Source organism: Emys orbicularis, chromosome 20 (genome assembly GCF_028017835.1).
Source record: "Emys orbicularis isolate rEmyOrb1 chromosome 20, rEmyOrb1.hap1, whole genome shotgun sequence".
Lineage (NCBI taxonomy): Eukaryota > Metazoa > Chordata > Testudines > Emydidae > Emys > Emys orbicularis.
Genome location: NC_088702.1, coordinates 6,839,845 through 6,862,036, shown reverse-complemented (window position 1 = coordinate 6,862,036; position 22,192 = coordinate 6,839,845). Strand labels below are relative to the sequence as shown.

Here is a 22,192-nt window from a genome sequence, read left to right as displayed (position 1 = left end):
TTTAGGAAGGACAAAAAAATCAAATGTACAAATACAAAATGAGGAATAACTGGCTAGGCAGCAATACTACAGAAAAGGATCTGGGGTTATACTGGATCAAAAACTGAATATGAGACAATAATATGACGCAGTTGTGAAAAAGACACATTCTGGGGTGCATTAATAGCAGTGTGTTCTGTAAGACACAGGAGGTAATTGTTCCACTCTACTCTGCACTGGTGAGACCTTAGCTGGAGTATGGTGTCCTGCTTTGGGCACCCCACTTTAAGAAAGATGTGAATACGCTGGAGAGAGTCCAGAGGCGAGCAACAAAAATCATGGAAAGTTTAGAAAACCTCACTTTATGAGGAAAGGTTAAAAAACCTGGGCATATTTAGTCCTGAGGAAAGAAGACCGGGGGGGGGGAGGGGAGAGGAGAGAAACACACCTGACAATAATCATCAAATATGTTAAGGGCTGTTACGAAGAGGATAATTGTTCCCCATGTCCATTGAAGGTAAGACAAGAAGCAATCCACTTAATCTCCAGCAAGGAAGATTTAGAAAAATCTTTCTAACTGTAAGGATAGTTAAATACTGGAATAGGTTACCAAGGGAGATTATGGATAGAGCCCCGCATGGATACAAAATTTGTATCCGCATTCAATCCACAAAAATGGTGCGTGGATATAAAGCGGATATTCACACACTTGCAGGGTTCTAGTTTTGGAATCGCCCGCACTGGAGGTTTTTCAGAAGAGATTAAGCAAACATCTGTCACGGATGGTCTAGGTATCCATGAACCTGTCTCAACATGAGGGGGTAGACTAAATTGACCTCTTGAGGTCCCTTCCAGGCCTACATTTCTATGATTCTATGAAAGACTTAAACCCTTAAGAACACTTTAAGTACAGTAGCATATATAGGTTAAGATAAAAAATGTGAAAATAAGGAGGTGAAGAGCAGAAATCAAGGCGACAGAAGGCAAAATAAGAAAAAGTGTTGTAATTAATATGACGCTAACAACAACAAAAAAACCCTATCAGTCTTTCTTCACAACATTTTTGTTTTTTTTAAGAAAGCATGTTCTTAAAAACAGAGAAGGGATCATAAAGAAGTAACCTTGTCAGACAAATCAAAGCCCTCAAATTATACCTTATTTACATAGTGCGTACAGAATATTAGGTGCTTTACAGATAATTTCTTCATGTTTCACTTCACCATGTTTCCAGTCAGACACTTCATATCATTAAAAAACATTTCACAGTTTAAAAACTTCCATAAAGCCAAATATACACTCCCTTCTATTCCCCTCCCATATCAAGATCCTCAACTGGCATAGTTGTGTTTATGTCCTCTCCAGCAGAAGATTTTTTTTTACCAATAAAAACAATGTTCTAAAAGCAAGAGATTCTGTTTTTTGCAAATGTGAATGCACCGATGTGTGCATTAATAATCTTAAAAGGTGGGACAATTCATTGAGTAAATAAGGAAACACCTTTGAAATATTTCTAACACTTCTATATAGCTTGATCTGTTAGGGCAATCACAAGTAAATTCACATTTTTAAGCTATTAACCCACAAACAAAAAACATATCACTTACTTAACTAAAGCAGCTGCTTCAGGAAGCACTTCTGCAAATGTATCCCGAAATACAATTGCATTTTTTCTTTTACAGTTCTGTATGACATCATTGGCCAGGTAAAACAGATTCAATCGATGAGGAAAAGCAGCTAAAGACAAAATGAAAAGAAATTCAGTTTTACTCCAAAGCAAAGAGTACCATTAGCATTTCTGATGAAGTTTTATAAATATGTGATGATTTTTTCAGCAATATTTCTATTAATGGTGCAACGGTAACAAGACAGGACTAGGAGTTAAAACAGGGGACTGGAAGTCAGGACACCCCAATTCTATGCATCGCTCTGACAAAGATTTGCTGTGTGACTTTGGGCAATCACTTCAGTGTCTCCATTTCCTCATCTGAAAATTACGTACAATACTAATTTAGCTCAGGTATGTTGTGAAACTTCATTTTGGGAATTGGTTCAAAATCCTTGCATGAAAGGTGCAACTAAGTGAAAGCATTCTCCCTACAAGTACCAAGTCTCTAGTCTAAAGTTGGCCATATAAGGAACCTAAATAAATAGCAAAGGGTCACTGACTTCTTGTAACTTTTATAATCTTTACTCAGCTCATGGGACCATATGACCAGAAAGACTACTGACATCAAGGGGTGGTAAAAGGTCAAAATAAATACTACACGTGATCTTGATGCAGAAAAGGCCAGTTTGGCCCAGAAAATCTGCATTATATGCAGCCATTACAGCCTTTGAAGAAGCACTGTAGCTTGCAGTTTTTGGCTGCCCTGTTATGAAAAATATTTTTACAGAAATTTCATTAAGTAATTAAGAAGCCTGCTATATCTAAAAAAAATAATCACTCATATAGGGTCCCTTTGGCTGGGCAGCTAGCCTATAGCCACACTGAGTGCAGTGACTGGAATAACAATATTACCAAGGAAAGTGACAAATAATTGACAGATTTTAACCTGAAGAGTAATCGTGTTACCATACCTTTACTATAAAGGAGCATTGTCAATTTGGAAAGCTTGTTTATCTGAAAGTTTTGCACCCAAAATAGCTACAAACAACACCTACAATTATTTAAATAGTTAAGAAAATTTAGTTTTTCCTCATTTTTCAATTTGCTCACTTTGTGAGTGAGAGTGCTTCGTGTATAATCAGTTTACATGCTTTCCCTTGTATAGCAGGTTCTCCCTTGAAGAAAAGATCCTTATAACCAACCACAGAAAGCAGTGAAAAGTCATAAAAATGTTATTAAAGGATTTTTTCAGTTTTCAGTATATATTTGAAGAGGACTTTAACAGATATGGGATTTAAAAATGGAATTTTTGAATTGATTCAAGCTGACACACTACAGTACCAATTATTAGTACAGAGCAGTATAAACTAATCTAATTTCGAGTTTTATACTTCAGCCCATCACTACAGAATGTGAGCACCTTCCACATATTCAATGCCAGAGTTATTGCATGAGATCCAAATTTACCATCGTCTACCGCCCTAGCCCCACTCACTGTTTCACCTCTTTCTTTCCCAGGGGCTTCCAGAATCTCCCCACCTTCCTTTCCCGTTCACTCCCTCCGCAAAAGGTCACACAACAAAGCACTTCTCTGGTTGTGGAGGGATGGATATGGCACCCTCTGGAAACTATTTATGCTGCACCTTCATTCAACTCAGGGTGGTTACAGCAAAGAAAAGCTCAGCCTTACCAAAGAAGTAGAGTGTACGGCTTCCCAGCTCCTCCTCTCAAAGAGCAAGCTGATAGACCCAAGCAGGCCAGTCCGCTGCTGCTTTGCTTCTGTGTGCCTAGTCCATTTACTACCGCCTCACTTTCCTCCCTCTTCCCCAAGGAATATACATGCACTGCTGCTTGTGCACAAAGCACTTTCCCAGCAACAGAACTGCAGTGATACACAGGCCTAGATCCTGCTGCTCCTGTTGGGCCATGGGAAAAGCATGGTGTTGAAACACAAGAGGTATAAATCCTCTGCTACTTTTGAAAAGTTGATGAAAGGAAAATGATTATGCCTTTGGGGCACCTATATAAAGCTCTTTCCCTACAGTCCGGCCAAAGCAATACAACAATTCCAACTAGGTCTGCCCTAATTTCACTATGCTCCTACCAGTACCACTGAGGGAAGGACTGTGCATCAGAGCAGTAGCACAGGTGCTACCCTCTCCTGCAGAAAAAGCAAACATCTTCCAGAGGGAAGCGGGATATACCCCATTAAAAACCACTGGAACCCCACTACAGTAGCTTCAAGAAACCTTTCCTTCAGTTGTTGATGCTCTTCCAACAAGGTGTCATACATGGTCATATATAATGGTACTCTGTTAACATGCAAACGGAATGTTGGGGTTTTTTAAATTCCCCACTTGTAAACTTCTTTCAGACTATTGTTCTGAGCATTATTTTTCATATAACCATAACTCCACTAAACCCGTTTTAGCAAAATTACTGCTACTCCAAATGTGAACCAAATTCAGGAAGCATATTAAAAGAGCTGCATAATGACATTTCTACAATGCATTTCTTTAGCAGAGGTAGAATGGTTCACATAGTGTTCAGTTAAAACATTTCTATTATCATAATGGGGAAAGCTATGAGAAGGAAAAATGTTGCCCATAAGTTTGTAGCTTCAATTATAAAGCATATGCAAAGAGGCCTATCCTGTATTGTGCTCTAATCAGAGAAGAGCCCTAAGTATCTCTCATCAACACTTAGATATTATGGTATTAGCAATACAGAAAATACTAAGATAAATCTCCTGATACATGAAATGTCTCTTCTGCCCCTCATTCCCCTAGATGTTGTGTTGTTCCTGCATAGCCAAAAAATAGTGACACAGCAGGGAAGTGCTAGATGCAGCTTATTTTATTTTGCTGCCCTGCAACTGGCCTGAACAAGTCATGACCCAGTAGCTAAATATTTTAACTTTCAAAAGTAAGAGTGTTAGGAGAAATATAGATTTTCATTTGATGGCATTGCTCATTGAGATGAGAAGAGATATACTGTAACTCATTGTTTACTGCATTGGTCTCATTCCATACCATGTAAACAGTCAAATAATAGTAACAAAAAAAGTTTATGGGAAGCAGCTCAGGGCACCTCCTGCTTGAACAGATGACCAAAGAGATTCCCTTGGAGCCATGTCATCTATGTTCTGATTTTGCTAGCTGTTACAGTAGAACCTCAGAATTACAAATACCTCAGCAACGGAGGCTGTTCGTAACTCTGAAATGTTCGTAATTCTGAACAAAACATTATGTTCATTATTGTTCTTTCAAAAGTTTACAACTGAACAGCTTTGGAACTTTACTATGCAGAAGAAAAATACTGCTTTCCCTTTATTTTTTTAGTAGACTGTTCAACAAAGTACCGTACTATATTTGCTTTTTTGTGTGTCTGCTGCTGCCTGATTGCGTATTTCCGGTTCCAAATGAGGCGTGTGGTTGACTGATCAGTTCGTAACTGTGATGTTCATAACTCGGAAGTTCTACTGTACCTCTAATCTACCTATTGTGAATTCAGAGGTATTCACTTACAGTGTCTCTTTGACATGTTGGATAACATGATCTAGACCAGGCAATAGGCCTCTATGGATATGTCTACACTGTAATAAAACACTCGCCACTGGCCCATGTCAGCTGGCTTGGGCTCCGGGACTTTAAAATTGCTGTGTAGTTGCCTGGGCTGGAGCCTGAGCTCTGGGCTCCATGAGGTGGAGGGTCCTCGAGACTGAACATCTCCACCTCAATTTTACAACCCTGCAGCCCGAGTCAGCTGAGCAAGCTGTGGGTGTTATAGTGCAGTGCAGATATAGCCTATATAGCCTAGGGCCTTGTCTACATGGGCAAGTTTTATCAGTTAACTCTATACTGGTATAACACCCCCCCCCCCCCCCCCACGGACACTTTTATTCAGGCAAAAGACTGGCCTTTTTCCTTTTAGATTACACTCCTTCCCAACAAGCTAAATGAAAAATGGCACTCTTGTATTAGAAAAAATGACTACACAGGGGGTTATACCAGTATAACCATATTGGTATAAATCCATGCCTTGGGTTATACCGAAAAATCTTTCCCATGTATACTAGGCCTGCAGTTCGGGCAGGAAATATACACTAGAGAGAATACGTTGCAGCCAGTTGAGAAATGTGATCACTCACATGTTGCAAATTTAAACAGTCAGTGGCCAAGTTTCTTATATATTTGCTGCCCCTCATTTATTGAAACACCATTGGCCACACCCTATATTTCTTCCAAGGAATGAAGTTAAGGATGCTTAATGCAAACACTTGTGGGATGTTACTGAACCTCTAGAAAAGAGATGGAGCCTAATGAACCAATCACCTCTCTGCTTGCCTGCATGGAAACATCTAGAGAGGGGAATCTACTTATGGGTATCAAGGGATATGCTGTGTTTGGTGACAAGATGATGGCCTCAGTGAAGGGAAAATACAGTGAGAAGTCTTATGATTTGTCAAAATGAAGTCTTCTGGCCCCCTCCAAAGGTGGAAAAATTTCAATTAATTTCACAAGTCTGTGTTTGATGACTGGCAAGCTATAGCACATGGTAACATCACAGTTGCTCTACTAGAATCAGAGCATAAGGCGAGAAGGGACCACCAGATCATCCAGACTTCCTGAATATCACTTGCCACTGAATACCACCCGACCACACCAAGCCAAGAGCTAGAATTAGACCAAAATAGAACTGCCCTCATGAGACTAAGCTATTGTGTGCCATGGGCTGAGAGCAAAAGGGACTGAAGTGAACAAATGCATGCGGCCCCTGCAATGGCAGGAGTTGATTAATAGAGATATAGACAGATCTTGGGGAATGATGTGAACCCCATGATGCACAGGAAGATGAAAAAAACCAAGGTCACTGCCACTCTGAGTTGAGGGAAAATTCCTTTCCAAACTTGGTTTAGAAAAGTAAGTTATAGGTGTGCAAAGTGTTAGCTATAATCTCTAACATCCTATTATAGCATGGGCCCTGACTAACTAGCAGACTAGGTCTCTTTCTATGAGCCATGGTGTGATAGACTGGGGTATGTCTGTGTCAATTTATGAACTCAATCATGTTTTGTAACCACCATTTCTTTTCAGGGGCCACACTGTATTGCAACCTCCACTTTGGATTAGAGCATCCATTTTGTAGTAGGGGTTTGATATTTAGCTGAATTACAAGGGAGAGAAGCTGGCATAGATCAAACTAGGGTCAACAGCTCTCACCCCTCCACTACTAGCCTGTCCACAAAAACAATGAAGTCTCTACATAGAAGTCTAGTCTGGGGAGGGGGCTGGAGTTCCTCAGCCTGGGCACGTTCCCTAGAGGAGTCAGAAACTATATTTAAGGGGTAATGGTCTGTGAGGAGTGGCCATCCAAGACCTCATGCCAGAAGGCCGGGGTAAGGAGAGGGAACTCAGGAAGGCCTCGCTAGCCCAGCAGTTTTCAAACTGTGGATCATGACCCCAGAGTGGATCGTGACCCCATTTTAATGGGGTTGCCAGGACTGGCGTTAAACTTGCTGGGACCTGGGCCTGAGCCCCACTGCCCGGGACTGAAACCCAAGGGCTTCGGCCCCGGAGCTCAGGCTTTGGCCCCGGGCGGCAGGGCTCAGGCTTCGGCTTCAGCCCCAGGCAGTGGGCCTGAAGCCCATGGGCTTCAGTTTGATTCAGGCGGGCTCAGGCTCCGCCCCCTCTCCTGGGGTCGTGTAGTAATTTTTGTCATCAGGAGGAGGTCACAGTGCAATGAAGTTTGAGAACCCCTGAGCCTATGGGCACTGACCAAACCCAGAACTCGCAGGAGGGTGAGATGAGACACAAGAGGGCACATTCAGGACTGTGATATTTTCCAAAGATCTGCATCTCTCCAGTGCTCTTTAACAGTAAAGTACCTGTGACTAAAAAATTCCTTTGCTAAGCCTGTATTCCTTGCTTGCCTGCCACACGGTTGTTGAAGGGATTAACACAGAAGACCAGAGCACCCACAATGAGGGGAAACTCTAAGGGATCATGTACAAGTAACGGGGGGCCCAAGAGGAATGGAGATCTAAGGAGGCCAGATTGTAGAGTCCCACTGCCCAAGAAGGGTGTCAGACATGGGGACTGAACCTGGAAGTATGCCTGAGAGATCCAGAGCTAGGAACAGTGACCAGTTACCACCCAGAGCCAGGAGGCTTAAAAGCACATGGGATCCAGCAACTGAGTCCAATCAGAACAGGCTGATGTCCATCCACAGAGGGGGAACTGAGCCAGGCTGCCACACACCAACAGCTGAGGAGCTTGATGTGCCTAGATTTGAATTTTGGAGGACTAAAGGCAGGTGTTTTCTGAGAGAGGATGGTCTTGGACTCTGGAATTTTTGACCCTTACCAGTCTACCAAAACTCAAAGCCAGGGCTTCTCCTTGAGGAGAGGTAAATGGGTAGTTTTTTCTGTATCAGTAGTTCTGGTAGTGACGTATTCCTATTATATTAGCTGTTATAGGCAGTAGTTGCACCTATGCTTTTAATCCACACTGTAAATGTGCCCATGCCATACAATGGGCCCATTTATAAAGCCCAAAATAACCGTTAATTCTCACAGTGTAAAGTCTACAATTTCATCTCTACACCTTTTGTCTTCAGAAAGCAAAAATTAAAAATAAAGCTGTTATGACAACATCTTTTCAGCACTTAGCCATAAAATTATCAAATGAAAAAAGCTATGGGACGAGTTAGTCAAAGCTAGTTTAGCGCAGTTGGCACTACCTGTGGCAAAGTGCCCATGGTGAACTTATTTTAAAGGTGTGTGTGTGAGATCATGAGTTGCAAAGAATTTGCATCAAGTGTGGGAATGTATGCAATGATTACTTATTAATGTGTTTTCTGAAGCGTTAAGTCACATCTGCTTCAAGACACTGACTATACATAGTCATTTAGGAAGATATCCACTGGAGAGCTAACTTCAAGACCTGAACATTTTACTAGACTCTAACAGGCCAGTGCCCAGTTAAAAAAAAAAAAAAAAAAAAGAAGAGAGATTACACCTCCCAACTCAAGTTGTGTCCAAGTCGTCCCAAGGTAGTGATCTAAGCTGCTATTGCCCACCCACCTCGAGTCTTTTGTATTAGCTTTGGCTAGCAGATGACGGGGGAGTCCTATGTTCAGTACACAATCAGGAGGAAGTCTCTTCTCCCCATCCCTGTCATTTCTGGTGCTGAGGATGAGGGAGAGAAAAGACAAGGGTAGATAGGTGTGTTGAGGGAGAAGATGCGTGCGCACAAATGCTGCTTCTTTGCCCTCCCTTTCTCTATCCTGTTCTATGTAGTTTTTCTGATGCTTTTCCTCTCCATTTGTGAGAGCATGCCCACCTACACGCCTCCTTTTGGGAAAGGCGGGCGAGGTCTCCCTGCAGGATGAGGCCCTCCAGCTGCTGTGTCAGTGAAGTGAAACTGATTATAAGCTTGTAAATTTCCCTATGCCGCTCCTCTTGCAGACCTGCAACATGCAGAAGCCACAGACACTGGCCTGCTGCTTCTGCAATCTCTTAGGAGAAGGAAGAAGATCTTTATTCTTCATTCCCAGCCCATCCCAAATAGCAGCAGAGGTTCATATGAGACTCTCTTCTACTGCTACACATTGCACACCCCCAAGTATAAGGCCAGAAGCAGCAAAGGCTGCTAATGGGATGGTGGGACTAGATACATTTATCTTCCTCCTTCTCCAAGAGCAACCCAGTAGCAACAGAATACAGTCCACTGTCTCTACCACTCCTGCCCACAGGAGGGTCCCAGCAGGAGTAGCAAAGTGAAATTTACAAGGCTCATGTCAGGCTCACTTTTCAGTTCCCAGAGGGAAGTCTTTTCACTCATTACTGACTAGCAGAAAAGTACATTTTTCAAGTATTTATGGACAATTATTGTTGCTATTATTTAACACAAAGATTTCTTGCCATTTTCATTATGCTGTGTTAACTGCGGTAACAATTATGAAACAGGACACAAGTAGTTTAGGCCCCAAATTTATGTTTAATAGAAAACCCGATATGAAAAAAGTTAAGATTTGTTATTTAATAATAAAAACAATTCTTAACTCTTTAGTGCTTTTCATCCATAGATCTTAGCATGTTTTTACAACGATCAGTATCTTTCTCTTCATTTTACAGATGAGGAAACTGAGGCAGAAAGCAAATGACTTGCCCAAGGTCATCCAACAGGCCGGTGGCAGAGCTGGGAATAGTGCTCCAGCCACCAGGCCACTGCCTCCCCCAAAAGATATTTTGAATTTAAACCTTCCTCTACAGTGCCGTGAAACACAAACAGCAGAATTGTGCTAATACATGACTGAGATGTAAGATGAGTCAATTACAAAAAAATTTAAAACAAGCAGCCAAATTGGTGAAGAGCAATTAAAATTCAGTTGTATTAATCTACTAGACAACTATTCAGCCAAATTAAGAAGGTTTACCATAATGTTATTAAAAATTCTGTACAACTTTGTTAAATCCATCCGTTGGTCACTGGATGCATTTCTGTCACAGTTGTATTGTCTACACAGACTTCCAGAAATCTTCTATACAATGCCAAAAAATTAGACCACAAGAAAATTATAATAATTTAAGGATTTATTTTAAATAATTTGTTTTGGTTTTGCCAGGGCTCCTTTAAATCAAGTTTTACGTTTCTTTAAATCAACCATCCTATAGATTTCTTCAAGTGGCAAATAAAGTCAGTTAGTTCTAACAGCTAAATTCAATTAATTATGCCACAATCCAGCACTTGAAACCTCACAGTAGTTTTCATGATGTTGAACTTTAACACATGCACCAAGGCAGAAATAAGATATTTTTTTTTAGTTAGGGTCAATTGGTTCTTCTAACCCTCCCAAATTACGAACTACAAAAAAAGTATGTTCAAATAAATCAAGAGTTGATAAAGCTATATTTATAGTTATACACAAGTCTTAATATGCAGTGGGTTTTAGCAATTAAAAACTATATCAAAATAAGAACATACTAACTGCACACTGCTTTTATGAAACAGAATCATATGCAAAAAAGAAGCAAATTTCAATCACATCATTGCATTATGCAACTGGTAAGCTGGGAATGCATGCAGTTAACATACTGGGAGGTACCTGAATAAATCTTTATTATACATCAATGAATGAAGAGACCTTTTATTCGATCATGATGTCTCAACAAATTGTAAAGGAGACATCAGTTCTTCTCATGAAACAGTAAACTGCATTATTGATCTCACACTGCCAATGGCCAAATGTTTTTCAAATTCTTCTTCAAGTGCGCCTCCTGTACTTTTTTTTAAAAGTGATGTTATATTGCTTGATGGATTAACATGTCTGAAATTAATAAATGCATAGCTTACTGACCTGAAAAGCAGTTATATTTAATTTGTGGCTAAATAGTATTTATGCAAGCACACTGAATAAATTAGATAGTCCTGTCAGAAAGTCTTTTATAATATAGATTCACAGTAGTGAGAGTTTTGGAGAAAAAGTGATTCACAGCATTAAATACCTTATACTTCTATAAAGAAAATATTGTCTATTTTAGTGAAACTTTCAGTTTTCACATAAGCAAGCGGTCATTGTCCATATGATTATACTACTAGAACAAAAAACTGGTGAAGAGGTAATTCAATCATGTGCTGACAGAGATATCTAAATGTCAGCGCTAATTCTGCATTAAAAAAGGAGTGGTTCCATTCTAATAGCATCACATCTTTTGTATAAGAATTAGATAGTACCTTATCTGTTAAGAGACTTAAAGTAGAGAAACGCAGAGGGAAAAAAATTTGACAGGATTTGACAACACATACATACTATATGATATAAACAGAGGAAGAAAACTTTGGAATTAAAGAAAATAACTCAAATACCAAAACAAAAATCAATAAATGTTCTGTCTCAAGCAGTATCCAGAGGATGGTAGAAACCATTAGATGAGAACCTAGCTAAGTGTGCAAGACTGACTATATGATGGTGGGTGTAAGTGGGGAGATTTCTTCCTGACCACAGTTTGCATGAAAATCAATGATCTTTTTAACAGTGCTGCTAATGTCACTACAGATGACATTATAGAAAAAATTCTAATTCCCTTATTCATATGTTTAATGAATTTATAAACCAGAAAAAAAATACTGTATAAGACAAGTATCATTTCAGAAATACCACCTATAACACTGCTCAATTTAATTTAATTTTTGTACAATGCTTTCTTTAAGAGTGTCACCCTACTAAGAGATGTAAACACCAAGCTATTTTTTTCAGTTCAATACAAGTACAAGCAATAGAGACCTGCAGTGGGACTGGGATCCTGCAGGTCCCGTAGGATTTGCTGTCTTAATAGCAGGATAACAATTCAACAAAAAATGCGGGAGCGATTGGGAATTGTGAGGTGGGATTAAAAAATTGTCCCACACAGGGCTCTAACAAGAAGAACCTCATTTATCCAATCTAACTGGGACTCGGCCGGCAGCCAGCTCCCCACCCGCCGGTGGCCCGCACCGATTAACTCCTCCCCCTCCCTCCCAGCGCCTCCTGAACGCTGCGGAACAGCTGTTTCGCAGTGTGCAGGAGGCACTGGGGGGACGGAAGGGGAGAGGGCGTGCTCAGGGTAGGAGGTGGAAAGAGGTCGGGTGGGGGTGGACCGGGGAGGGGAAGAGGCGAGGCAGGAGTGGGGCCTTGGGGGAAGGGGTGAAGTGGGGGTGGGAAGAAGCGGGATGAGGGCTTAGGGGAAGGGGTGGAGTGGGGCCTGGGACTGTGCAGAGGCTGAGCACCCCCAGGGAAAATTAGAAACCGGCATCTGTGACTCAGGCCAGATCGGATAACCAAAAATTCGGATAACCCAGAGAATGGGAAAGTGCGAGGCTGCAGTGCCATCTAGAGGGTACAGGAGAGATTGCCCTCTTTTGGACCTGTGTGCGCTGGTTGTTTGGTTAATAAAGAGAACCGGTTAATGGAGGGTCAGACAACTGGGTTCTACTGTACCTTCATCTTAATCTTATAAAAACTTTATTGAGAATTCTGGGACAAAAAGCCACTCTCTTATCTTATTAATTCTACCCTTTGCAAGAGGCTCTCAGGAAATAACAGCTATTAAAAGCAAGTCAAATTTTCTTAATTATTACCAGCTATTATTTGTATTATCATGGACCAGGACTCCTTTGTGCTAGGTGCTGTACAAACGGAACAAAAAGACAGTCCATGCCCCAAACTGCTCACAACCTAAGGGCGGGTCTACACTATGGAGTTAAGTCGACTTAAGTTACACAACTCCAGCTACGTGAATAACGTAGCTGAAGTCGACATAGCTTAGTTCGACTTACTGCGGTGTCTACACCGCGCCGGGTCGACGGGAGAAACTCTCCTGTCGACTTACCTTATGCTTCTCATTCTGGTGGAGTACTGGAGTCGACAGGAGAGCAATCTGCAGTCGATTTAGCGGGTCTTCACTAGACCCGTTAAATCGACCCCCAGTGGATAGATCACCGCATCAATCCCTGGTAAGTGTAGACATACCCTAAGTATAAGGCAACGAACAACAGGTGGATACAGAGACAGGTAAGAGAGTATGAGGAAACAATGAGACAAACTGGCTCAGCATGATAGGCGGTGGACTCAGTACAATGCCACCTAACTATTGTCAAGTTTTTGTAGGGATGATAGAAAAGGAGAGTTTTAAGGTGGAATCTGAAGGAGAATAATTAGTTTTGTGCTGTTTATGGGGAGTTCCTCTCAGACATGAGGGGCAGCATAGAAGAAAGCATGAAGGTGTCGGAAAACGTATCAAATGGGTGATGGAAGCTGCATCATTACGGCCTTACAAATTCATGGACCATTTTGGTCAATTTCATGGACATAAGATTTTAAAAATAATAAATTTCAGTTTCAGATATTTAAATCTGAAATGTAATGGTATTGTAATCGTGGGGGTCCCAACCCAAAAATGGGTAAGTGGGGGGGGGGTCACAAGGCTATTGTGGGGGTGGTAGTGATACTGCCACCCTTACATCTGTGCTGCTGCTTTCAGAGCTGGGCAGCCGGTGGGCAGCTGCTGGCTGGGTGCCCAGCTCTGAAGGCAGCACCACCGCCAACAGCAGCACAGAAATAAGGGTGGCAGTAACATAAGAATGGCCATACTGGGTCAGACCAAAGGTCCATTTAGCCCTATATCCTGTCTTCTGACAGTGATGCCAGTGCTTCAAAGGGAATGAACAGAACAGGTAATCATCAATACCATAGCATACCACCCTCACTTCTACGCTGCTGCTGGCGGTGGCGCTGACTTCAGAGCTGGACTCCCAGCCAGCTGCTACCACACTCTGGCTGCCCAACTCGGTGAAATCTGGTCTCCCCTACAATAGTCAGATTTCAGGGTCCATGTCATGTTTTTCATGTCCGTGAATTTAGTAGGGCCCTATGCATCCTGGGCTGATGGGAAGGCAGGAAGTCAATGTCTCAATGGTGCATAGTAAGAATATGATTTAGTCGCAGAGGTCATGGATTCTGTGACTTTACTGCATTTTTGTGACTTCTTCGGCTTCAGCTATCAGTGGCAGGAGATGTGTGCCCCCCTGCCCTCCCGTGGCTGTGCGCCCCAGCCCCTGCAGTGGGGCTCAGGCTGCCAGTCCCCACACAGTGGGGCTTGGGCTGTAATTCCTTCCCTCCCCCCACACCCCCAGTTATTTTTAGTACAAGTCGCAGACAGGTCACAGGCTCCCATTAATTTTTGTTTATTGCCTGCAACCTGTCCATGACTTACTAAAAATAACTGTGACAAAATCTTAACCTTAAGCTTAAGAGATGATAGGTAGGGAGCAGATAGGCCATGAAGCTCCTTCAAATTGAAAGTAAACAGCTTGTTTGATGTGATAGAGAAGGGGGAACCGGAGGAGGGATGCAAAAAGAGGGATTACATGGTCTAAGAAAATGATCTTTGTGACAACATTCTGAATGGATATGAGTGGAGCAAAACTGCATTTCTCGAGGACAGAGAGAAGGATGTTGCAGTAATCAAGATGCGAGAGGACTGCCCGGACAAGAGTTTTAGAAGTGGATGAACAAGAAAGGCCCTATGTGGAAAATTAAACATAGCCTAAATTTGAGGATTTAGAGAGAGATCTGAATCAAAAATGGTGCCCCGATTAGAGGCCTGAATGACAAGCAGGATGGTGGTGTTGTCCACAGTGAACGGGAATGGAGGTAACAGGGAGGTTCGTGGGGGATGAGGATTAAGAGCTCTGTTTTATCCATGTTGAGAAGGAGCTGATGGCTAGGCATTCACAAGTAGATGTCAGAAAGACCGAGATTTTAGTTTGGACAGAAGATAGGTCTGGAGTAAAGAGGTCGATCTGTGAGTCCTTAGCAGAGAGAAACGGTAGCTGAATTTTCTTTGCAGGTGAGATTACCCAGAGGTAAAGTATAGTGAAAAAAGGGGCCCAAGGACAGAGATCTGTGGAAACTGCATAGAAATGTGGGGGATGAAGAGGATGAGCCAAAGGACACATTGAAGGAACAATTAGAGAGGTGACAGGAGAACCAGGAGAGGACACAGTCACGGAAGCCATGACAGGACAGGATATAAAGAAGAGCATGATCAATGGTGTCAAAGGCAGATGACAGATTGAGGATGAGGATGGAGTACTAGTTCTGAGCTTTAGAAAAGAGGTCATTAGAGGTTTTGACAAAAGCAGCTTCTTAAGAGTTAATATTTTGATTTTTACATGATACCATTAAAAAAACCAACAACTTAACTACTTGTCACGCTAGCAAAACAAAAGAAAATTATGAACTACTCTATTTTGCTCTGCCCAGCAATCCCAGCCCTAGAAGTAAGATTCACTTCTCACTAAGATATTCATTTGAGTTCACATATCTGAAAATAAAGTTTAATTACAACCTTTGATAACAGCAAACTGTTTACAATTTTAGTAAGTCAGACAACTGTACTGTTGAGAATTTCAACAATTAAGTGTTTTTTATGCTAATTAAAAGGCAAGGAAAATAGTTTAATTTTCTATTTGAACCCGCATGCTAGCTGAGTTGCAAATGTCTCACTCTCACAAAATGTCCCCTTTACTTGCAGACTGCTCCAAAACCTTAATTTTCATTGACATTTGTTGCAAGATACATCTCAGTTTATTCCAAATGACAAGCAAGTCTTGCTTTTGAGACTTTCAGACTGCTAGGAAGAATTAATGTGTGATTTTAAAATGCAAACACAGTTATGCTAACTGAAGCAGTGTATAATATAGTTACTCGCCATCATCTCTGCATCTAGACAAATACCTGCAATTCAAGCCCTAATAACTGTACCTCACAAGAATCAAGATTCATAACAATTTACAATCTATTCTGCCAATTAATTCACAGCATTTATCAGCCTGCACAGATTAGAATAAGCGATGCAAGTGCAGGACACAGCTCCTGAATGAGGACTCAATCCTGCTTTCCCTCCTGTGGAGAGCCCTCAAATACAATCAAAGTAAACAAGGTAAAAAGGGCACTCAGCAACTTAGAGAATCATCTCTTAATATGGAAAACGAACTATTTCAAACATTTTTAAGCGTAACAGAGTTATAATGCCACTTTAATGTTACCTTCTTGCTCCTGCAAAACTTACTAAAGCTCATACTGAGACAGTACAAGATTTGAATGTTTTAAGAACATATGAAAGAGCAATTCCAGCAAAGATGATCAAACCATGTTTAGACTAGTGAAAAAGATTAATCTCTCCACTGTCAAGTCCACAATACAACTACTGCCAGTGCTCTCTAGATTTGATTTTAATATCCAATACTCTTCCTCCTACCCACATCTAAACAGACTACTATTTTGGGAGTGGGGGAAGAAGACTGTGGCTAGCATCCAAAAATGAAAGCTGATGTTTCAGGCGGTTAATTTACATCCTTATTTTTTTCTTGGAATTGTATTCGAAAATCTTTACCTGAGACTCTGGAGAGGACTCCTCAGCTACTGGTTAACACTGTAAGCAGCATGCACAGCAATGATAATGCCATATGATAGAACTGAGAGAGATTAGAAGGGCTTGCCTAGAAGTTATGTGCTCTAAAAATTTCTTCTCTGGATAATTATGCCCCAGAGAGCCTTAACTTCAATAAGTTAACTAAAGCTGGAAGACGACTAGCTATCAATTATTAAATATATGTTTGAAACCTGTGGTACAAGAAGGTAGTTATCTCCCCTTCATCCTCTCAAGACACTCCCTCTCTCCCTACCCCAAACATTCTGTTGATTCCCACCACAGTTTTTGGACTTTTGTGAAGTTGTGTTAGAATGTATATTACTGTAAATGATATACACTCACATCCACTTCAAACTGAACATTTCTGCTTGTGAATCAAATACCACACATACAAACACTCTAAGCAACGCAACAGATTTCCCAGACTTGTCCTGAACTATAAACAAAGATCTCAACCAATTTAGAAATTCACATCACTAAATTCCCAAATTCATAAGCAAGATTTTTTAAATTCTGAAACAGATCTATTTTAAAGAGGTACAATGCAAGAGGTACCATGCATTTCTATTACTTCTTATTAACACCACAAATCATCTATTAATAAATGAAAGAAATGGCATTTTTTAAGCTAAGAAAACCAATGCATTTTGCAAACATCTCTGATTGTACCAGCTGTACACAGACTGATAGTTTTGTTTATAGACTCCAAAGTATTTAAAACACAATAAAGGAACCATTTGGGTAGGAGTGGAGGTGGCTTAAATAACTAGGGGAAGCCACTGAGAACCTAATGCACAGTAAGGGACTATAAACAAGACGCAGATTAAAGAGTCTGTAGGGTGGGAATCATAGGATAAGAGACATGGAACCACAGATTTCTCAATAGGGTTTGGATAACGGGGGGGGGGGGGAATTCATATCAGGGGAAATGTCTGGATTAACAGGGTTTGGAAAATGGGGAGAAGGGACTAGACATAGAAGGCAAGTGAAAGGAAGTAAGGGATTATTTCCCCAGAGTCCCTCACAGCCCCTAATGCCTCCCTCCTAATCTCACTCTCCCAATTCATAGAGTCCAAGTCAAGACGGGACCACTGTGATCATCTAGCTTGACCTCCTGCATAACACAGACCAGAGAACTTCCCCAAAACAATTCCTAGAACATGCTTTTTAGGAAAACACCCAATCTTGATTTTAAAATGGCTAGCAACGGAGAATTCACCATGACCCCGGCTAACCTGTTTCAATGGTTGAATGGAGAGTCATTACATTTGCCTCCCCCTCTCTCTCTCTTCCTCCAATGAAAAATTATGGGGTTGTGGTGCCTACTTTCCTAGATGCCCCGCCCCCCACATCTCCCTCCTGGTGCCCTCTTCGCTCATCCAGGGACAGATAATGAGGCCGTGGTTCTTTTTTCTCAAGAGCCCCCCTCCCCCCCATCTCCACCTCCCGCCATGGTGCCCCCCCCCCCCGGAGTCCTGCTCCCATCCCCCCCCACTCACATCTCCTCAGCCACTTCATCCAGTGATACACGATAGTGTTGTGGTGCCTCTTGTTCTCCAGGCACCAGGACGACAGGCCCTGGATGGACTCCATGGTGTTGGTGACCGACTGGAACTTCCTGTCCAGCGACGCCTCCAGGGCCCCCGCCGAGGAGGACGACGACGAGGAGGCCTTGCTGCTGCCTCCGCCGCCGGCCGCCATCTTCCTCCCCTGGTCGCACAAGCAGCAGCGCCGCTACCCTCCGCCGCGGCCGGGAGCGCGTGCACCGCTCAGCCGTCCTCCCCTCCCCCCTCGCCCGGGGGGGGAGCGCGCCTCCTGTGCGCGCGCCCGGGCAGAGATGGGCTGGGCTTGCTGCCGCTGATGCTATATTTAACCAGGGCCGCTTCCAAAGAAGGATGCATGTAACCATGCACCCGCTGCAACCCGTCGCTCCTTGTGCTAGGGCTTCGCAGTCCGGCTAAGGGCGTGCCACGCGGTAATGCAAGCAGTGCAACCCCTGGGTGCTGGGGTGTCCCTGTCTCCCTAGGGTCCACACCGCAACGAGCAGCAATGCACCTGTGCACTAGGGTCCCGCCGCTGCCTCCATCCCGTGACGTACAATCCAAGGAAACACTCGTTCAACCCTAGTCCTCCCTGGCCCGCGCGCGCAGCCCTTCCTACGGCGCGCGCGAGGGTCTCATCCCCCCACCCCGCAACCGCATGCAAGGCAACAGCAAGCAATGCAAACACGCCCCCCGCCCCCCTGCAATGGAGCGGCTCTATCCCCGCCCCCTCGAGCGGGCACAACGCACAGAGGTGAAACCCCGTCACGCTGAACGGGGCCCGGCCTGGCCGGGGCCGGAGCGCGAGAGGCCGCTGCACCCCCTCCTCTCTATGGCACACAGGGGTCGCTCTGCCACAGCCCACCGCCCGGCCTCTCACGGGCACGCGCCCCCTCCCGGTCCCGAGACACTCTGGCTGGGAAGTGCGCGCACTCGCGCGAAACAGTGGGAGCGCGCGCCTCACTCTACCTCCCCGGGTACGCGCCGCAGCCCCGCCCCCTCGCTTTCTACGGGGCTTTTAACGGACCCCTTCCCCTGAAGGGCCCCTCCTGTGCTCGCTGAGCCGCTAACCGGTTAGGCGGCTGCCAGGGGCTGATTACTCTCCATCCCCAACACAGCTCGGAGCCCGCCCATCTGCCGCCATTTTGTACTAGGTTTCTCAAGTTACCCTCAGAACCACAGCCATCTAGTACGCATGCGCCAACCCCTCTCGGGACGCTGCCAACTACGCACGCGCCGAGCCCCTCCAGGCGCGAGGTGTTCACGACGCACGCGCCACACAGTGGTTGCGCATGTGCCAAACTCCTCGTCAGCGTCGCGGAGCATACTGGGCATGCGCGAACGTGACCGCGCAAACGCCGCCTCTTTCCCAATCGATTGTGCGCAAGCCTGAGGAAATCACGTTCCTGCGCATGCGGGCCGCTCTCTCTAAACAAGCCCTGCGCGTGCGCCGTAAACTGAGGCGCTCTTTCCAATCACTGCGCATGTGCGAAGTGGAGGGGCCAGACCTGAGGCGGGAAGGGAGCGCGAACAAATGACCGAGGCCTTCCCCCTCCCCTGGGGGAAGGGTCAAGGGTGTCAGTCCAATCAGGGTTTCCCAGCGCGAACTGGGGAGGGAGGTAGCTGCCTTGGGGCTGTACAAGGAAGGGTATGATCATGCTCCCTCCCAGCATCCTTTGTGCTTCTCCCCCATCTCACCTTGACCACGCTCCCAGCATCCTTTGTGCTTCTCTCCCCCCACCTTGACCATGCTCCCAGCATCCTTTGTGCTTCTCTCCCCCCACCTTGACCATGCTCCCAGCATCCTTTGTGCTCCTCCCTCCCACACACCTTGCTGATGCTGCCAGCACTCACGGTGGTTCTTCCTTCCCCCCCACCCCTTAGTCACACTCGTGGTATCCTTTGTGCTTCCCCTACACTATTGGCCATGGTCCCAGCATCCTTTGCACTTTCCTCCCAGCAGCCTTTGCACTCCCCCCACTGCACTGACTAGAGTTGTACTTTGCACATGGCCACGGGCCCTGCTGGCCCCAGTCATGGAAGAATGCTTATGCTCTTTGGTTCTCCCCACCACCTTTTTGGCCTGCAAACCTGGCACCCTCCCTTCTTCTGCCCAAGAGAGCAGCATCACCAACAGAACTGGCCCAGCTCATTCAGCACTGGTGCCATTTTGCAAAGGCACTCCACACCAGTGGTAGAACCTGCACCAGGTGGTTTGTGGAAGAGAGCAACAGGCTGTTTTATTAAGCAGAGCCTGCCATAGAAGAGTTTGAAAAAAGAGGATGGACAGAGAAACAATTACCACTTTTAAAGGAGCAGGAGTGAGTAATTACCTAAACTTGTAAGAGCTTGATTTTTTTTTCTTACAAGAGATAAGCCCTCTCACTTGCTTCATTACAGTACATTTTTAAAAAACAAACAATTAACAGACAATATTAAATGATTTACAACCAAAGTAGCTGAGCCTTAGCCGAAGGAGAAAAGGATTCTAATACTGTATTGTCCTCAGCCAAAATAAAAAAAAAGCAGCAAACAGTTAAAAAATTACATGTTAAGATTTTGTTATTAAATTAAGATGGCTCAAGAAACAATATTTGGTTTTTAAAAAATGTGAATAAGATTGTCTCTTTACAATGAAGAGGCATATTTTAAAGCTCTCTAACAAGATAAACATGGAAGTAGTACTTCGCACCAGCTTCTGCAGAAGGCAGGCTGATGGAAGAGAGGTGGGTTCCCAGGCTTTAGCTCACAGGTTTTTGGCAAGTTACAGGAAGCTGTCTCTTTACCACCAGCCATCCCCTAGTTCCCATCATACAATATTTTGCTCCTGTGGTAGACACATCATAAACTCATGTCTTGGATCCTGTTCCTGCTCAGTGGTTTGAGCATTGGCCTACTAAACCCAGGGTTGCGAGTTCAATCCTTGAGGGGGCCATTTAGGGATCTGGGGCAAAAATCTGCCTGCCTTTGAGCAGGGGGTTAGACTAGATGACCTCCTGAGGTGCCTTCCAACTCTGATATTCTATGATTCTATGAGCAAAACAGGCTTATTCTGAGAATTGTCAGTGCACAATTAAAGAAAATCTAGAATTAGATGGTAATACAATTGAGTCTTTCCTACATTCAGGACCCAATATACAAAGTCCCTTTCATTGTTTAGAATGAGCTACAGCAGGAAGTAGTGTTGACATCAGAGTATAAATAGTTGAGAGTATAAACAGAAGCACTGTTGTGCCAAAGACAGCCAAAAAATGACTAATCCTACTAGAAACCTGGAGCGCAACTATGCAGGCCATACTGATTAGCAACAAACATTTATTATGGCATTTTCTACCTATCTCCAACCATCTACCCCAGCCCCCAGACACTAGGTGAGCTGCTTATTCCTCCCTTGAAGTCCTGACTCTTGAATACATTCTCAGAAGTAGTTTGACTCCAGCTACGGAATGAAGCAATAGGACCAGATTAAAACAGATCCTGCATTCAGAGATAACACTGTTTAATTCTCCATTGTCCTGCACCTTGCACAGTCATTCCCACCACTATGAAATGAGTGTAAAAGGCTACCACGCTGATCTGATAGCATTTGACATCCACTTTGCACTGATGTAGTTGTCTGCAAAAGATGAAAGGACAGGATCAGACCTAGTGTTCCAACCTTGAAAAATATTCTATATTGCCTGTGATGCAACCACCTGTTTAAAAGCTGTTAACCTAATTAGGGATGAGTGAAAACAACAAAATCTGCTTATAGGAACCCTTTCCCACTTCATTTAAAAAAAAAAAAGGACACTGGACAACTGCTATTTACTTTTCATCTCTGCAGGAGCTGGAATAAGCATCCAACTGAAATAAGTGGGATGACACCAAAGCATTTCCATGAATTTAAAAACAGGTTCAAAGCTGGTCATACCTTGAGGGATGTTACTTGTATGATATACAAGACAAACCAGCTCTGGCTGTAGAAGCTCATGCTAATGTTAATTGAAGAAACCCACTCAACAGAACAGACAATAACTTCCTCAGTAACCATAGTACAATGTGCACTACAGCTCCACGTGCTGATCATACTCACTGCTGCAATTTATA

At 43.5% G+C, this 22,192-nt stretch overlaps 1 protein-coding gene across 2 annotated transcripts in view; it reads right to left on the bottom strand.

The window, feature by feature from the left end:
* Nucleotides 1–18,283, bottom strand: part of RPRD2 (regulation of nuclear pre-mRNA domain containing 2) — a 44,381-nt gene extending 26,098 nt beyond the window's left edge. For both annotated transcript variants that reach the window (XM_065420142.1, XM_065420143.1), the window contains exons 1-2: nucleotides 18,062–18,283; nucleotides 1,584–1,713 (exon numbers count right to left, since the gene is read on the bottom strand). In XM_065420142.1, coding sequence (XP_065276214.1) covers nucleotides 1,584–1,713; nucleotides 18,062–18,263 — 332 coding nt within the window. In that variant the 5' untranslated portion in view covers nucleotides 18,264–18,283. The remainder of the gene's footprint in view (nucleotides 1–1,583; nucleotides 1,714–18,061) is intronic.
* Nucleotides 18,284–22,192: the final 3,909 nt, after the last annotated feature.